Genomic DNA, 18,973 nt, shown 5'->3' on the forward strand with positions numbered 1-18,973 from the left:
CACCTACATGCTTAATTTATTAATTGACAATATCAAATCATAAATATTTTTAAATTTATTTGAAACACCCGATCGTTTCGATCAACCTTATCAATCATAAACTTGATAAAAATATTACATCATTTGAATGCAAAAAGTCACCGATTGAGTTAAAGATGAAACGTGGATATCATTCAGATATCTTCTGTTTAGTTAAAGGGTCACTATTTGAGTACGTTCCACCTCGCGTCGGGGGATAAAATCGACAAAAGATTGGCCTATTTTCCTGAACACAAAAACATCACGTACACTTGTATTAGACGGACAGTTAGCCTGTAATTGTAGCTGCATATATATCTCGCAGACGGGAGTCAGTCGGCCTACCCTGAGCGGTGGAGGTGCCGTTATAAGTATTGCTCCCAGAGCTGGGAGTCGGTCCCCGCCGGGCAGGAGGGGGGGGCCAGGCGACACGTGTAGTCGCACTCCCCGCTGTACTGGTCCACGTAGTTCCCGTACTCGTCCGTGTAGCAGCGGTGGCGCGGCCCGGCACACACGGCGGCCGCTGGCCACGGTTCTTCCTCCTCCCTGGGTTCGTATACTGGAAAGTTAAGAGTCAAACGTTGAACGCGAGCCAGCCAGCTAGAAGACGGAAAATTCCAAAACCAAAAACGGAAACCCACCCAGATGACGGGGCAATTAGCAACATTGACGATTTACAATTCGGAACCTGGAATGTATTATCTACCGAGGTATGATAAATATCGATCTACCGACATGTCAATCTGTGTTTTCAGGAAGATAAGACTATCGATAAAGAAAAATGGTATTATTTATTTGCCATAGTGTCTGTCATTAGTTTTTTATATTTTGAATCTGTTACTGTTGGCATCCCCAATAAATGAAATAAAAACAAACACAAATTGTGCATACCCTGGATCATTTCATTATATAGTTAGAGTTGATGTCATATACTCACGCTCGGGTGTATCTACAAAGGTGTAGGTGTAATTGGAGGGCGGTGGGGTCGGAAGGCCGGCGGGGGGGAGGGCTCCGGGGACGCTGGGCCCGTCCGCCGCTGCGTGGACCCCCGCGGCGCCCCCCAGGGGCCCCGCCCAGCCCCCGAAGTCGCTGCTGTTGCTGCTGCACTCTGGACTATACGGTGAACTCTAAACAATGGAAATATTACATTATTTATTGTGAATGCATTTGGTAGAATTCCATTTTCACTATCCAAAATATTGGAGTTTTACCTACCATTAAAACTCTTATTATGTTTCTATTGATTTCTGGAGTCCAGGTCCAACACCTACCTGGTGCATTATGAGCTTTATGAAAAAACAAAATCCATGGATGACCGGGATACCAAATTGGCGGAAACGGACAGAGCGACCATAGATTAAGACATTGACCCAGGAATAGACGATACGAAACCACAGCAACGGGAAAGAAAATGAACGCTTCTCTCATAATATGGACTCCAGAAATCAATTCAGAACACATAATAAAAGAATATTGGATTTGATTCTACTTTGATTTTAATAATATACAAGCGTATACAATGTGACGTGTTTCGTCTTGTCGGGATATTATCGAAACAAAATGCGCCTTTAGGCTTTTGCGATGAGACCACGCCGTGTGTAGTGCACAGTTGTAGCGCTACAATGTTTCGATTGAATTGAAAGTCCGCTCGGGAGGCCTGGGGCACAAGGGCCTGAAAACATACTTTCATTGTCAATATTCCTTATTAGGATAGTCCCTATTTATTTAGGATAGTTTAAATAGTGCCATTTTGTGAAAATTGCCTCGAGAGTGCTGAACAATAAATATCCCAACATGCCTTGGAGGTACAGAGCACATGGACGTTTAGAAATCTGGCCCTATTTACATTGTAGAAAAAAAAATGCTAAGTGTTTTCAAATTTACAAATTATCTAAAATGTCTTGCAGCTATAGAGCGAATGGGTGGTTGAAAATCTGGACGCTATTTACAATTGAAGTTTAAGCTAGGGATAATTTAATGATAATTTCATTTACATAATATGGAAGCCAATATCACTAAAAGTCGAGGAGAATTCCAGCAACTTAAAAATGATTTTAAAAAGTTGACAAAAAAAATCCATTGAGCAAAGAAGTAGTAAGTTTGGCAAGTGTACATGATGGCACAAAAAGTAAACAAAGGTATCATTCCTTAAGGTATTATGGTTAGCAAGATTACAAAAGCGATGGCTGATACCCGAAGGGTGGGTATTTTAGGTGTTCAGTGTCCGCTGTCCTCTGCCTAGTAACAGTAAAAATATTTGGCTCAGAGCTGCTTGCTTCCCGGGAGATGGTAGATGCACATGTGTGCAAGTAGTGTAGATACCAATTTCTTGTCCTCAAAATTTCTGATTGTAATTATTTTACATTACCTTTCTGTCAAAGGTGCATATGCTTTTTCATAAAATTAAGCAAACAAAAAAGAAAAAATCTGGCTGAAGCAAATTTGCGTAGAATAAATAAAATAATATTCGAGTGACACGAAAACACTGTAAATTAAATATTGAACGCTGTATCATTCCTCCTCAGGACGGGTTTCCTTTGTGAGGACTCAATTAATTTCGTATAAAATTTTTTTTCTCACTACAGTATAGTAATAAAAAAACAAACATAAAAAAATATCTCCCTGAATTCCCAGAGGGATGTCTGTAGTGATAGGAATGTATCTCACCCTAAAGATAGCCTTTTTCCTCTTGGCGTGTCCTTCCTTGTGCGGGAAGCTAAGGTCAATAGCCCAATATGAGCCCTTCCCCGGGTCATCTTTACCGCGGGCTATTTTCTGGAAACACTTGTTCAGGGACAGATTGTGCCGGATGGAATTCTGGAAGAGATTAATAGGCAATCACATTTCCTTATCCGCACAGTGGTGCAGAGAACAATGCTCGATACAGTCCGGGAGACTCGATACTCGTCCCGGACTCCGGTTCTATTTTGTAGACAGAAGTGTACTTCATTCCACCTGGACGTGGGAACGTCCTAGAAGTCACTACTTATATTTTACTCGGGCCAACCCGTGACAAAATGATAATTTTCGTTGTAAGTAAATATTATATTCATCGAAACAAACATATTTATAAAGATAAACATGAAATAAAGCGGTGAAGAAATGTGGAAACTAAAACAAAGCAAAAGTGCTGAATTTTAATTGAGGAATTTAAGTTTTCAGGTCCGATATTAAAAACTTGGAGCAATTTCATATCCTAGATATCGTCGCTGGGCGCGTAATACCTCCAACGTGACGATTTTTCCAATGTGCCATGTCTCAATCACTCAGATTAAAATAAACCTCCAATTTGTTATGTCTCCCAAAGGTAGGACCGTAATAACTCCAATGTGCACAATCGTCACATTGGAGCTTTTACATTAACAGCTGTAACTTCCCCTGGACCTGGCTCTCCACATCGGAGGTATTTCCCTACAAGTTTTCAAAAATACAATTTACCATCGAATTACTCATCTATTAGGCCAGGCAGAAAGGCGGAGGATCCAGTAGTTGTCGACATATAATAAGACAATTCAAATATGCACCCGATGGTTGTGTGTATTTAACATTGGATTATTCTTCCAATTGGGAGATATTACCGAGTCGCCGCGAAAGTCAGAACGTGATTATTTACTCCGAGAATTTATACAAAGCCCGGCTTCCAATATCAGAAGAAAAATTCAAGCAACTACAAGAAATTAAATTGGTTATGGAAAAAGACCATCATCCTTTCTACGATACCCTACCCCACCGAGACAAAACAAATCATTTCCTATTAATTGTTAGGTAGTAGTTTTATTTAGTGCTTTATAAGGTTTTGTGTAAGAACTTTTCTTTGCATCTCCAAATATACCTATGCAACTGTAAAAACGGTTTTTATTTATTTATTTATTTAAATCTTAAAGTAGGGCACACATATCATACATATTGTTATGTGTGTTCTAATAATAACATTGCAAATACACAATTTACACAATTCAAGTAACTTTTAATTAAGGCTTTAACAAAATTAAAGTCACCTTTCATTTTCCTTATCTTATAAACAGAGAAGATGCTAAATAAATTCAATACGATAAGTTGTCAATACAAAAACCCCGAATGTGTCATTTTTAAGAACGAACAATACCTCCAATGTAACATTTTTAATTATATTTCTAAATGTATCTATTCAAATAAAATTTAAAAAATGCTATTTATAAAAATACATAATTATTTACACGGTCCTTGCTTAAAAATCGGTTTTTTCACTCTCTTGTGTAATTTTAATTTGGTCACAATAGAGGTATTACGCACCCAGAGACGATATAAAGCATTAAATTGTCTAGGAGCCAGAAACATATGACTTATCTGTTCAAAACAATAAAACATAGGAATAGGGTTCAGAAGGAGTTTTCGACTCGTGAGATTGGTAATATTCTATTTTAATGCATTTTTTTTCATACTGTAGAAATTATACAGTTTTTGACAAAAACTACATCGTATAAAGATTACATTGGAAAAAAAAATAAGGACAATTACAGATTACAGTTATATTTACGATGGTTATGGTAGAAGAAAAATGTTACCTTCCAACCGGAGCTGGCCATCCGGTAGTAAGGAAAGGTTTGTATTATAAACTGGTAGATCTCCGAGAGGGTCATCTTCCCATTAGGACAGTTGCTGATGGCCAACCTGATGAGACTCGCATAGCTGAAACAAGATCCTTTGTTTCAAATAGACTGCGTTGATAACAAAATACCTATACTAGCTACGCAGCAATAAAAAAAAACATAATAAAATTGATACATTTTATTTAGTAAAACTAAAACAAACTGATTCTTTCAAAATTTACAAAAAATATACTTTAATAAGAAATACTACTTCCTTACTTTACTTTTAGGAATAAGATCATGAACAAAGTATAAATGAGGGTACTACTTGCAAACCCGGCAAATTCCAAAATTTAAAAAAAGTGAAATATTAATTGAAACTTATTCAGAATACATTTTTTTACAATAATTTCAACATTGTCAGTTAAAATAAGGCTTAATTTGTAAGACTTGACTTATACATGCTTATTTGAGGTCGGCTAGATATAGAGAAAAGTTAGGTATACGTGTAGAGAAAAACTTCATAATTATAATGACCTGTATGGGGGCTTGGCGTCTTTGGGCTTGGCCGTGTGCAGGGGGGGCGCGGGGGAGGCGAGGACAGGCTGAGGGAGCTCCAGCTCTCCCCACTCCAGCTCCGGGTCCACCATGGCGGGGGTGGAGGACTACGCCACCACTAGCATGGCCTTACTCTCGCCCGATCCTGCCGACGACCGATGTACGATTAGATCAGATGTGGAAATGTTATAGAAAAATTGCACAAAAAAGCAACAACTCACATATAAAAAGTGAAGAACCTCGATACAGCGAGTGAACCTTGAACCGGGTTGTGGTCCTGTGGCTAGAGTCGTGGATCGGAGATCCAAGTTTTGAACTCCACTTTACCACAACTTGATTCCCATTTTCTATGGTGAGTTATTTACAACTCTTTGAAAATGGGCACCAGGACAAATAAAATGTACTCTCACTATAAAATTGCTATCAAAAATTGGATAATGGAGGTGGGTTGCGCACGGATTGATGAGTGCATCAGGCCAAATAAGTAAAAATGTATTTTTATTGGATTAATTTTGCTTAATATGCATTTAGGGCAAGTTTCAGAATAATGTAAAAGTTTCCCTCGGCGTGTGACCCCAAATATACGAAAATTGTGAAAGAACAAATAAATAAAATAAACAAAATACAGTGACCTACATGAAAACAAACAGTCTGCAGAATATGGTTACTTGACATCATTTTGATGCACACAATTACTAATAAATTAATCGCAACTCAGCAATTAATTCTTTACATGCATTTTTTTATTGCGTACCCAGCGATTTTCATATATTAATTAATTGCTTATTTAATTAATAAAATTGACAATATCTTTAATTCTCAAATCTTTGTGTACACCTGATGGTGCATAGGACAGTGCAATAGTACAATCAATGCAGCGTATCTCGATCTTTGGTTACAGGAAGGTAAAGTGATCAGTCTTACACTTCAGGTCCAGGGACAATGAATATTGTGGTGTAAACTATACCATAAATAAATATTTCAAGTCGACCCTTCCAGGATTCGAACCCAAAACATGTAAAGCGTATGCGCCAACCATCACATTCGGGGTGGACCCTTCACCGCATGATTTCCTTTTTCAGGATTTTTACTTGAGAGCAGTCATCGAGACGAAAACACTCACTCAGGAATCTGGTTCTATTTCACACACATAACTGTATTCTTCATTCGCCCAGACACAGAAAAGTTTATTAAAATTACACACAGATGATTAAGAACACTCATTGTATTAATGGACAAGAAAAAAATATTTCAAAGTGTATTTTTATATTTTATTGACTTCAAAATGACTTCGTATTTGTTACGTTAGCATTTTTTTTACATTTAATGACTTTCTTACTTCAAAAACAAACTAACCTCAATATTCTTATTGTTATTCTTGTTTCCTATGAGTTTAATGTCTTTGAAGAAATGTCTGTTTTCTTTTAAGTGTTTGAGAAGAATATACTTCAAAGTGTTAAAATCCTACTGTAAAAAGGGAAATATAAAATATGTTTTGAAATACAATACGCGCGCGTAGTGAATTTTACTATTTTATATCATACCATAATATCAATAAATCGTAGTACTATCTACTATCACTTGTGTCAATTAATAATAATTGGAATTCAGGACGACGATTGGCAAAAGCAATATTTGAATTTATTCGTTTTAACATAAAACGGGGGAAGGCGGAAACAGGCTGATAAAATCACAAGATAATAGACTTTACCTTCGATATTATAATTGCATCCTTGAAAACATACGAAATTAAGGCTACACGGAAGAGTCCGAAATATAATTCAACTCAAAAATACCACCTTACAAAAAGTTTTTAAATTGCTTAAAGAAAAGAAAGAATATTTTGAAAAACTTACAATAACATGTGTGCGATGAAATTTGTTTATAAACATTAATCTTCACAGAAACAAACAATAGCGCAAAATCGCCAAACGGGTGACATCTTTTCAGTGTTGCTAGATTATCATTTATCTTCGACACTGCTAGAAAAAAATCAATTTAAGAACTGTTTTATTTACGGGGCTTGTATTTTTTAAGTAGTAAAATAATTCCTCCAGTCTATCGCTATCCAACACTTTCGCTCCTCTTATCTTAATCTCGCGTCCCTTAGTTACGGCGAATAAAACCGGAAGTCTTCCAGGATGAGACCGGCACTATACTAACTAACTAACTAACCATCACGCCATTTCCCCAGAGGGGTAGGCAGAGAGGATAGAACGCCACACCACTCTGTCCTGGCACACTTCCTTTGCTTCCTTCACATTCATACATCTACTCATGCACGCACGTCGATTATTCCGACTTTTCACATGACCACTTTCAAGAATTTGTTGTACTTGATCATGCCATGTCTTTCTCGGCCTTCCTCGACTTCTACAACCAGACACATTCGCATCATAAATCTTTTTAGCCGTTCTTTCATCATTCATTCGCTTCACATGACCGAACCATCGCAAAAGACCTTTCTTAATTTTGTCGATAATGCTTAACTCAGCCTTGCATTCTGCTCTAATTTCGACATTAGGGCACCTATCATATACAATAGTTAAATAATCGGAATTTCGTTTTGACCGAGTAGACTAAAGTTCCAGACGGTAGGAATTGTGTTTTATTATTATCTAAAGCTTTTCGAACTTTTGTTACATATTTCATAAAAAAATCATATTTTCTTGCCTTTTCTAGGTTTATACTTAACTAATTTTTGACAGAAATTGTAGTTTCGGTCTTTCTCCGTACGAATGCAGAATAATGTTGTGGGGACTATTACTTTAAAAAAATAAATTATTTCGCATTTTAAAAATGCATCATCATAATTTCCTTTTCGCACCTAATGGTGCATAGGGCACTGCACTGGTACACCAATCGCAGTATATCTTAATATTTTTTGTTACATGAAGGTAAAATGATCTGTCTTACGGTTCAGGTGCCAGTTCAGAGTCCATTTTAGTAACATTGTTGTCGATTTTGAGAGAGCTTTTTGTTAAATAAAATAATTCTGAATATTTTATTATTTATTAAAAATAACATAAATCATCATCATCGTTCCCTTTCCACCCCTAATGGTGCATAGGGTACTGCATTGGTACACCAATCACAGTGTATCTTGATAATTTTTGTTACATGAAGGTAAGGTAATCTTACGCTTCAGGTACCAGTCCAGGGACTATGAAATAATCTAGTGTAAAAACACCTTTTAAAATAAATATTTCATGACAACCATGTTAGGAATCGAGCCGAGACCTCTGCATCGTACACCACGAGGCCGACAAATGACATAATTAAAATCAATATTTTGTTTATTTCACTAGAGTTTATTTTGAAGCACTATTAGTTTTGGAAAGCACAGATCCCTCCACCTACAGGTGTAATTATTATTAACCACATATTATTTCATTTCATTTTCTTTTTTTTTTGCACCACAACAGGCCAGGAGGCCCAATTGCAGTGGTGAATTACATTACAGAACAACCAGGCTTGAGAAAAATTATATATAGGTACTAATATAAACTAGAAAATAAATTTAAAATCTAAGTACTGACAGGGGTGCGAGGAGCTAATAAAGGAGGGGAGGGAGTTTACATAACGGGAATATTGTGGTAATGATAACAGATTTTTTAGTATAATTTTAATTAACATTCTTTTAAAAATTTTTTTTTTCTGTATTTCTCGATTTTGTAAGCTATTCATTATTTGGCCTTTACTTGTTCTAGAATGAAGGTGTTTGATTACATATGAATAAACAAAATAAACAAAATGGCTCGATTCCATTATGTGATTGGCGAATTCTGAGAAGGTATTAGATGTAAGGGCTTGATGGTGTTTTTTCATTCTATTTTTTTAATTTTCCTGTTCGTCTGATGTACTAATGGTTATCTCCACACCGGATATGGTTAATATGCCATTTCTATTTAATATGTTTTGGATTATCAATTTTATTTTCCTAACTTATTATTCGTTAAATACACAGGTTCAATGTGTGAAGTGTTTGTTTTTTTAAAAGAAAATGTTTAATTCAATATATTTAATCATGTTATTCCACAAAGTTAATGCGGATTCAATAAATAATATAAAAATGACATATTGTTCTAATAATTTCTCTTACAATTTTCAATATGCCTTAGACAATTTTTGTCATCATTGATTTTTTTCTATTAATTTGCGAGAAAAATATATTTTGTTTTTAGACCATTTCTAAATTTGTCAACTATATACCAAAACCACAGTTCATATATATCAGAACCAGGGTTCCTTTAGTTCAACTGGATTTTTCGACATCTGGGTTTTAAATAGTTGACTAAATAAAACAAATTAAGCTTTTTTTAGTTTATTTATCAAAATGTTAACATTAATGAAATGCTACATAGCTGGTGGTGGTTTCGTCAAGAAACATAAAATTTAAAATGTAATAATGTGCCAAGAGTAAACATACCAATCAACCAATAATAATAATTAATTTGACTTAATCTACTAATAAAGGTGCTTAATATTCAAATGGTATTATCATAGTGTCCACATGGAGTTTGTAAAATAAATAATAACAATAATTTGATTACTTAATATCCATATAAATAATTAATGCAATACAACATTAGCTGCTATAATCACAGATTTGTAAGATAAATGAGTGCAATAAATATAATATTTTAAATAATTAAAACTACTAGCGCTATTTAAAGGCGTTGGCCGGGAACACGTGGAAATAATAATTTAATTGTTTTTACTGTTTCAACCACTAGTCACGGCACAACATTTGATAACTTCCTAATATATAATATTTAGGAATGTTAATTAGCATAAAAATATTATAACTATAGAATAAGGATAAGTATTTACGTGCTATGCACAAGATCTTTTTAAATCAGTAAATTTTACTTTATTTAGTAATTAAAATATCTTTAATAAAGCGAATTGCAGTTTTGGCTTAGCCAAGTTCCCCTTTTTCATTTAAACATCGAGGGTGATCAATAATAAATAATTAAAGCACCTTTTTGAGAAAAATTTAACCAAATATAAAAAATTCTCACAACCTAAATATAATTTATAACTTTGATTCATCTTTTACAATGATTAACACAGATGCCATTCGTTATATTATAACGATTGTTTATAAAATTTATTGAGTTTTCAGATATTAAATATAAAAATTATAATATCAATATTGTAAATCAAGATGAGCACAATTTGTGTCTTCATTAATAATAAAAAGGTTTTTATAACGGGTAAAATGGACACACGTTCAGTTTATCTTTTGTTTTCAATATTTTTTTAAATAACAGTTAACTTTTTTTGACAAGAGCCAAAGTTATTGTTTTAAAAAGGGTGAATGCAATTGGTGCAAGATCCAATAAATAAATTATAATCAGTGGGTAACGATGATTAGGTACTTGTTGTACATATGTGTTCCATTGTGATGGATGTTCTTGGTAATGGTATAAACAACTCTCAGTTCAGCCTTGGCCTGGGGGTTCAGCTTACGGAGAGGGAGGTACTTGTTGAATAATCTAAAAACAAACATTTAAATATGTGGAATATGATTACCAACGCAAAAAATAAATAAAATGGTTTTTTTCTAAATGTTATTAAATATTTGTATATAACCACTTACCGACATTTAACCGATAATCAAACAAACTTTAAATATAGCCCATTATCTATGTTCCATTGTAATGGTTACCCTGTATCTATTAAACTTACGCCCCTCCCTTCACCCCCTCCTTTTTTTTTCAACTTTTTCTCCCACGACATTTTTTTTTTTTTTAATAAAAATAAATATTTGCGTTCTTATGATTTACCCAAATATTTAATTTTGAGGGCCATTTTCAACGAGTTGTAAATAACTCACTATTAGAAAATGGGAATCAAGTTGGGGTTGAGTAGGATTCGAACCACGGACCTTTAGTCCGTGAGTCCGAGACACTAGCCACATAACCACAACCTGATTCAACATAAAATATTTTCATAACCTAATCAGTGCATGTAAGGGTTAATTATTAAAATGCATGGAATGTTGGTTTTATATTTTTGTGAAGGTGTATAGTGGGCTTTGCATGTTGGTTTAATGAAGAGGCGGGTACGTCTCTAAACCGGTAGACATTGAAAAGTCGGTAAGTGGTTATATGCAAATATTTAATAACATTTAGAAAAATGTTTGACCACAAAGCTAATGCTTTAAATATTAATAAGATTTTTTTCTAAATCAGTAGTTTAAAAATCTTAATTATAGATAGATTGTGAACAGTAACAAAATAAATTTTGCGAGTGTGAGGTTCCTAGTTCCTACCCCTATAATGTAACAACTTACCTTGCTAATAGAATCTAATCTTCTCTGTCCCGTTGGTGGTCCATTTGATTCCGGAATATATCCATTGGAAAGAAGTCTCCCTAAACTGTGACACAAAAAATACAACAGTTGTAACTAATCAAATGAATATTATAATAAGTAATACAAGAAGACATTTGTTAGTATCTACACAATGCGGGGGAAGACTAAATACTACAAGTCTTACATATAAAGATTAGTTATTTCTTAAAAGTATGGCATAACTTTACTAACAATTATGTACTAATAAAATGATTTACAACCGATTCTCTTTCAGCATTTTATGAACATGACAACGTTCAAATTTGAAACAAACAGATGTGATCCGATGTTTTCTAAATTTTCAACTAGAATAACTTTGAATAAAGTGCAGGCGTTGTCAATGTCTCCAATAATCATTCAAATAAAAATAGTACTAACACATAATATTATAATAAAGTTAGTTCATTACGAGCAATATATTATTATAAACCAATAAACATAATAGTAAAACAGTGTGATGGTAATAAAAAATGAATGTTGTGCATAATATTTTGGGGTAATTACTACACTATAAAATCAGCATTAGTGAGATACCCACTAAAAACACAAATTTGTATTTTCCTCAATAAATGCTACGAATAAACAAGCTGTGATTCGTAAAAATGATTTGAATGGATGACTCGTCTATTTGTAGCATTCATGGAGGAGGATAAAAAAATAGTTTTTAGTGGGTAAATCACAAATGCTGATTTTAAGGTTATCTAGTCGTAGTAACTACCCCGTGATATACAAAATATTGGGTCCACCAGAATAAAGACAATGGACTATGACGGGAAAATATAATATACTAGATAGCCCAAATTTAGATTTACACGCGCAAATACAATAGGCTAGAATAAAGAGAGCTTTCATGCATTTTGTATGATGAGTGGTGAAGAAGCACTACTGAAGACAAGCAAACCAAAAAGACTTGAAACTTTACCTAGATCGTTTATTTTTTTTTTCTGAGTTATGAGAATTTGAGTACCTATCGAAGTAATCTTTGTATATTGTATAACGATTGGGTTGCCAGATAGAATTAGTCAAGTCGTAATGTTTCTTTAGAAATTTGATCAGTTTGGGTGACGGGCGATCGTAGGCCATTGTTCCCGGAGTTAGATTCTCCACCTGCAAAATCACTTTATTAAAAAAATATATCACAAAGTTACAAAAAAAATATTTTAATTTACAATTACAAAATTTAAATGAAGAAAAATATACACAAGAAACAGTACATAAATACACGGAGCAAAGATTGACGGCGAATTAACAGTATAGGTGTACATTAAAAACACACCATCTACACATGAGCGCCGTGCATATTCTTCTTTATCCTACACTGTGTTATGGTGAAGAAAACTACGAAAAGAAATAAATAAAGTCGATCGTTATAATCATAATAAACTTACGGATAACATATAGTCAAATATTCGTCTCCCCCAACCCTTGCGCTGCTCCTGAGTGAATACGTAGAAGTCCAACACACAGGGAATGTCCGCAGCCACCTGTTCCCTCTGTCCGTCGGTGAGGAAAAGTTTCTTCTTGCCGACTTTAATAAATCCCGCAGCGGCTCCCTTGCCACTAAACAACATAATACAAATATCAGTTGAAATTGAAGATTTTAGGTAAGTAGTAAATACACCGGAACCTCTTTTTACACAGGCGATGCGTTCCACACAATACCATGTAAAAAAAAATTACTAAAAAAAAACAGTGATGGGTAGGTATAAAATAAATAAATATATCAAATTATCCTTGTATAAAAATCTTATAGGAATTGAAAAAAAATATTGTTTACTATTTATTGTACCTTAATTTTATTCAAAAACATAACATAACAATAAAATACTTTAAACAATAATAGCCATAATAGGCAGAATAACGTAAGCGACATTTTTGGCGAATTGCCTTTTTTTAAAGGAAGTGTTCCTTATTGCCAAAAACATCATGGCTCTATAAAATCCACTTGCCACATTTAAGAATATTTATTTATTAAAAACAATATTTACAAATAAACCAAAATTATAGGCCAATTATAGTTTTCTGTGTATTACTCCGCATCATTCCACTCTTAAAAAAAATATATGTTGGCACATTATTTTTAAGCTATACAAAACAACGTAACCGACGACAACAGTGAATGTGAACAGTGAAAACAGCGTTTCCGCCACTATCTTAAAAGCGGAAGGTATTTAAACAATTTGGCTGTCGTTTCAGTATTGGCAACCATTATAAATCCCATTTACCGAATTATTCAAAAAATATAAATGGAACAAACATTAAAGAAAACCTTCTCCTGCACAATTCACTCTTTGTCGCACACGTTGTTCTGCCGATTATGGCACAAAATATTGTTTATTAGTTAAGGTATAACTAGGTGTTTAAATTAAATTTGTACAACTATCTAAATAATTACATTACATATGGAGGGTAAGGTGATCAGTCTTACGCTTCTGGTAGCAGACTGAGAACAATAAAATATTGCAGTGTGGAAAGAACCACAGCTTTGAAACCAATACTTCTGACTATAGACTCGAAGCTCGAAAAAAGTAACGTAAACTAACATATGAAATAATTACAATGGCGCATGATACAAACACATCAAACTTTTCTCTCGAGATTCACAAAGAGTTTCTCCTTATTCTACGAATAGAAAATTACTCATTAAAATCTGGGTCCAGCGCCATGTAGATGGTGTGGTTGGTGTTGATGAGATTCTTGAAGGTGGTGATGGGCTTCTTCAGCTGCTGCTCGTGAGCTGACAGTTCTCCCAGAGCGTCGACCAACTTCTCCACCTGAAGGAAATACCTCCTGGAAACAATCATTCATATTGGCCAATTTGTTTACACCCATTCTGATAACAAATCACTTTGGGGACTGACTACCTATCATGTAAAAATGTACATACATACTTGGGTAGGGTCAAATGAAGAACAGTGTAACACGGGGTATACTATAAAAGTAATAATATTTCTTTTATTTTTCTTCATCGCAACACTGTTTTTTTTACGACCAACGAGAATTCAATATCTGCCATCCTAATACAGAGCTAATTTGATAACAGTTTTCATGATTTTTGAAGTAATTGCAATATTTTGTTTTTGTTGGTGTTAAGCAATGATTTTAAAAATAATCTTTTTTAAATAGTTGAGGGTTACTAGCAGCAAAATGTGCAAACCCAGCAAGACCCAAAATCTTTAAAAAGTGATATATGAATTGAAACATATTCAGAATACATTGAGGAAGTTCAGTGTCTTTTTTTATTTTTTTGTTTGTTAATAGAATATTAAACTTAGCCAAATTACTTTATTTTTATTTTTATATATCGTATAATCAGCGCAATGATTTTTTAAAGTTTTTTGTTTCTGAAATAACTCCACGTGTGATATCAGAGGTTGTTCTATGACAGTTCTTCGATTGGTTCGTTTAAGGTGACCAAACCGGATATCCTTCAATGCTCTCTATCATTGGATAGTTCATATGAACCAGTGACGTCATTCAAAGTAGTGCGTTTTTATTTAAATATATATTTTTTTTTAAATTGTACATTTTTAAGAAATTTTACCGTACAATTTGATGCATTAATTTTTACCGCGCGTAAGAAAACCTTTTTTGTATCTAATTTCCCGTAGGGCTGAAGTTCCTCATTGTTTACAATAGTTATAACATTGTCAGTTCAAAATATGGCTTTATTTGTGAGAATCTGACTTTCAAATTATTGGGTTTGTTGCAAGCATGGCAACCTTTGAGTATTGCAAAGTTGACTCCAAAATCAAATCAATTATTCCATTATTGTTTCTTGACATAATCATGATTATTTCATCACTCATCATCATTCCATATCCGCTCCCTAGTTGGAGCATATGGTATCCACAAAGAGCTTCCATGCATCTCTATCGGCAGCCAACTCCTTTGCGTCCTCCCAAGTCGGGTTCTCGTCCTGGAGTTCTGACATAAACTGCCAACGAACAGTCAGCAGTGGACGTCTAGGACGTCGAGAACCTGATGCAAGTAGGCAAGCGTGGTTAACATATAGGCAAAATGGTGAATGTTACACAGTGTGTAAAGTGGCCACTTAAACCAGCCAATAATCAGGTCATAAGCCCTGTAAATGCCTAGACTTCCATATTCCCTTATTTAAGGTATTCTCCATCCCTGTTGTAATTTGTTAAGTAAATAATAATATTTAAAGAATATCATACGAGAGAGTTAAATGAAATAATAATGATTTCGTTCCCAAAGCGTTAGGAGGGATAAAAAGGATAAAATAGATTAGGATAAAATAGGAAAAAGGGGGGATTCTGTTAAGGAGATTAACCTTAAAATGCCTATAAAGAATAGAGACAGGAGAATAACGTGATAGTGATACATATTTAATTAAAGTAGTTCTAATATTTATTTATTTTAAATGAGAATGTTTTGAATCAAATATATCACGGGAGGAACAAATTTTGTTGTATTCTGTGCAGCTATGGTTAATGAAGGAATATTGAGCGAAGAGAATTCATTATCATATAAATTTATGGGAGAAGAAAATCTGACAAAATATTACAATTACATGCTATAAAATGGCGAAATATGCAGGTTATCAAAATTGATAGATAGATTATTGGATTAACATAAAAATAGAAACCTTACATATTAGAATCATATATGAAGCATAGATGAATATTTTATTTAACAATATTTATTTTTCTTGTTTAGTATGACTATATGTATTTTTTTTTATAAGTATTATGATTATCAGTTTATATATTATCAAATTTCCAGAATACGGATATTTTAAGTTGGTTCCTAAACTCCGACGCCGAACAGTAAGTCTTCTGCTAAACTGGAAAACCGTGACTAAAAATAAATATCCTATTTTGGATGTAAGCTTCACGATAACCTTCGCAGGAGAGTGAAGCCGAGTTTAATTTTTATAATATTTTCCCTAGTATAAATTTGAAGAGGTCAGGCTGAAAACTAAATTTAGTTCACCAAAATACGCCAAACGTCATTTGAATGCCCACAACGGTAAAAATTATACCGTAAAAACTCAATTTAAAACCATATATCACCTTCTGTCATCGTTGTTGATTTTATAGTAGGATATCACGTCAACTTCACTGATAATTAAAAAGTCTGTGTTTTGAAGTTCCTTTACATCGTATTGAAATTCCATAACTATCTTAATTTACTTGATAATTTTTATTTTTAATATTGTACGCTGAACACTGACAGAAGCACAGAACCGAGAAAACCCGCTACTCGCCTGCGCCGCCTTTTGACACAAGACAACGTAATAATCGTAATAATGTCAGGAAAGCAAGCGAAGCATGCAATTATGACTCACTTCACGCCCGAGAAACCTTAGCTAGTTAGGAAAAAAATCTAGTCTTTATACGATAAAAGGCCTTATTTTATCTTTCCACAAGGGTAATTTTCTTATACTATTATTTTGATTGGTGCACGGCCACGTGTGACAAAAAGCGCCAAATTTAAAGATAGAATAGATTTTTTTTAATTTCCAACAAAACTAAAGTTTGATTTATGCTCTTATTTTTTTCTTATCTTTCTTGCATAGACATTTGTAAATGGGGGCTAAATTTCTAACTGTCTATGCGCTCTGTAGCTGCAAGACGTCCTGTAATCTAGCTCCTATCTGTTATAATTTTTGATTGACCTTAATTGAAAACGAGGAGCTAGAATCCCAACCGTCCATGCGCTCTGTAGCTGCAAGACGTACTGGGATATTTATTAATTGTACAGCGCCCTTGAGGTGATTTTCACAAAAATAGCGCTATATAAATTATCCAACTATATATATATATATTTGACCGACATTATCAAATATTATTTAACATGATATAAAAATATCAGTTTTATGTAAAATAAAATTTATTTTTATATTTTAAGTTTAAAGTTCATTAATTCAATTACTCTAATAAAATGATCCATTACTTATCTACTCTGTTGTGTCAATCAATATTTCCGAGATTGCTTTTTTTTTACCTTACATTTGTGTTATGATTTTTTTCCCTTCAAGCAACATTACGCTACGACCTCACGAATGCGCGCGGCGAAAGTAGGGCATAGTGGGGGAATTATTGGACACAGTTCGATGTATTCAAATATGATTCTACGCTCCTTCTGGAATATTCTTGATTCTATGCTTTCTTGTTATTTTACAATAGGTATCTAAAAAGTTTGTTATTGTTCTTGATGTTACTCTTTTTTAGGAAGTTCTAAATTTTATTTGGATGATTTGATCATTTATTATAAGAACCATTTTTTATTTTAAATATGTTTTTTGGTGAATTTTTCCTGATAATACTCGTTTTAAATTTATGTTGAAATCGTATAAGTCTTGTCATGTGTATATAATTAAATCCTTAGAGCATAGAATTAAGAATAGTCCTTAATTATATGCCTTAGAGTTTAGAGTATAATATACTCTACACCAACTCTTCTATGTTATTCTTGTATGAGTTTGTACACATTAATGCTTTATATTTATCTTGTTATTTGTATATTGTTATCCACTGTCTTTTTGGATTTGTTATTTTTAAGATACATACATAAATCTCTTATTTAATTTATAATTTGTATTTCAGTCGATTTTATCATGTTTTGGTTCACTAAAGTGGTCTTTTAAGACTCCGGTAAAATAATAAAATACACAGGTACCATTTTTCAGTCATGCAGGGCTTTTGATATATGCTATACCTAGATAACGACATACCTTCCTTCTCAAAAGAGCTTAGTGCGCATCACAACACAGGCTAAGTTACATTACAAGACCCATGCTTGAAATTTTTATTGATTATTTTACAGCACATACTTATTTAAGTAAAAACGTACATCTATGCATTTTTATTTTTATTTTTCCTTCAGGTAAAATGATAATAATATTTTAGAACATATTTTATTTTTAAAATCAAAAGCAGTATAGAAGAACTTCTTAAAATTAAACTCTTATAGTAACATTGTAATAGTAAAAAACAATAATACAAAAGCCTTGAAAATATGACAACATTGATATCAAGAGATCATTTTACATCAAAGTAATATTAATTATAATCTCTTGTTTCTTCATAAATGCCACAACTATTCAACAACAATTTTCTGGTGCCCAGGGGACATATTCTTTTTGAAATAAATATTTGAACCACTAACCTTGTGATTTTCCATGTAAAAAAAATGTTGACCGAGTATTCAAATTAATATTGCTGAAAATTAAACACGTTGTACCTCTGATAAAATAGAGTCAAAAGTCAAAAGATTTTAAGTTTGAGTTAAATATGCATAGTAAATTATTTAAAAAAAACTCATAAAGAAAAAATAGACATAATTCCAGCTTACGATTTAACCACTTAATGGCTCTGATACACTGGCTTTAACACTTATTTAAATGCGTCATTCTCAAATGTAAGTCATTCTCAAACAGTGTCATATTTCAACAATTTTTTATACGACAATCGAGGTTTTCTTTGAAAATGTAGTAATG

At 33.4% G+C, this 18,973-nt stretch overlaps 2 protein-coding genes across 3 annotated transcripts; both read right to left on the reverse strand.

Moving 5' to 3' along the window:
* On the reverse strand, window positions 1-7,098 carry LOC148272807 (uncharacterized). Its single transcript, XM_088239545.1, has 6 exons — window positions 7,001-7,098; window positions 5,124-5,289; window positions 4,563-4,686; window positions 2,686-2,835; window positions 956-1,145; window positions 1-577 (listed from the first exon to the last, which is right to left on the reverse strand). The coding sequence occupies exons 2-6, from the start codon at window positions 5,234-5,236 to the stop codon at window positions 384-386; spliced, it is 771 nt and encodes a 256-aa protein (XP_088095671.1). The 5' UTR covers window positions 5,237-5,289; window positions 7,001-7,098; the 3' UTR covers window positions 1-383.
* Window positions 7,099-10,404: 3,306 nt separating this feature from the next.
* Window positions 10,405-16,817, reverse strand: LOC148272808 (alpha-tubulin N-acetyltransferase 1-like). Of its 2 annotated transcripts, none has more exons than XM_088239546.1 (6): window positions 16,545-16,817; window positions 14,146-14,295; window positions 12,894-13,065; window positions 12,428-12,612; window positions 11,446-11,530; window positions 10,405-10,645 (listed from the first exon to the last, which is right to left on the reverse strand). In XM_088239546.1, exons 1-6 carry the CDS (start codon window positions 16,646-16,648, stop codon window positions 10,616-10,618), a joined length of 726 nt encoding a protein of 241 aa, XP_088095672.1. In that variant the 5' UTR covers window positions 16,649-16,817; the 3' UTR covers window positions 10,405-10,615. The 2 variants fall into 2 exon arrangements, with proteins under 2 accessions (XP_088095672.1, XP_088095674.1); XM_088239548.1 differs by having other exon boundaries at window positions 10,478-10,645; window positions 12,473-12,612; window positions 16,545-16,773.
* Window positions 16,818-18,973: the final 2,156 nt, after the last annotated feature.

The sequence above is a fragment of the Micrasema longulum genome, unplaced genomic scaffold (assembly GCF_059751315.1).
Source record: "Micrasema longulum isolate JH-2025_06_02 unplaced genomic scaffold, ASM5975131v1 h1tg002185l, whole genome shotgun sequence".
Classification (NCBI taxonomy): Eukaryota; Metazoa; Arthropoda; class Insecta; order Trichoptera; family Brachycentridae; genus Micrasema; species Micrasema longulum.

What these genes read in the sequence shown, in the direction of transcription:
- LOC148272807 (XM_088239545.1), bottom strand. Translation starts at nt 5,236, where the DNA reads ATGGTGGACCCGGAGCTGGAGTGGGGAGAGCTGGAGCTCCCTCAGCCT. An exon ending in GACGCCAAGCCCCCATACAG is followed by an intron (nt 4,687 to 5,123) that starts GTCATTATAATT and finishes ATCTTGTTTCAG; the next exon opens with CTATGCGAGTCTCATCAGGT. An exon ending in TGGCCAGCTCCGGTTGGAAG is followed by an intron (nt 2,836 to 4,562) that starts GTAACATTTTTC and finishes AATCTCTTCCAG; the next exon opens with AATTCCATCCGGCACAATCT.
- LOC148272808 (XM_088239546.1), bottom strand. Translation starts at nt 16,648, where the DNA reads ATGGAATTTCAATACGATGTAAAGGAACTTCAAAACACAGACTTTTTA. An exon ending in TATTTGACTATATGTTATCC is followed by an intron (nt 12,613 to 12,893) that starts GTAAGTTTATTA and finishes GTGATTTTGCAG; the next exon opens with GTGGAGAATCTAACTCCGGG. An exon ending in AAAAAAAATAAACGATCTAG is followed by an intron (nt 11,531 to 12,427) that starts GTAAAGTTTCAA and finishes TTTGTGTCACAG; the next exon opens with TTTAGGGAGACTTCTTTCCA.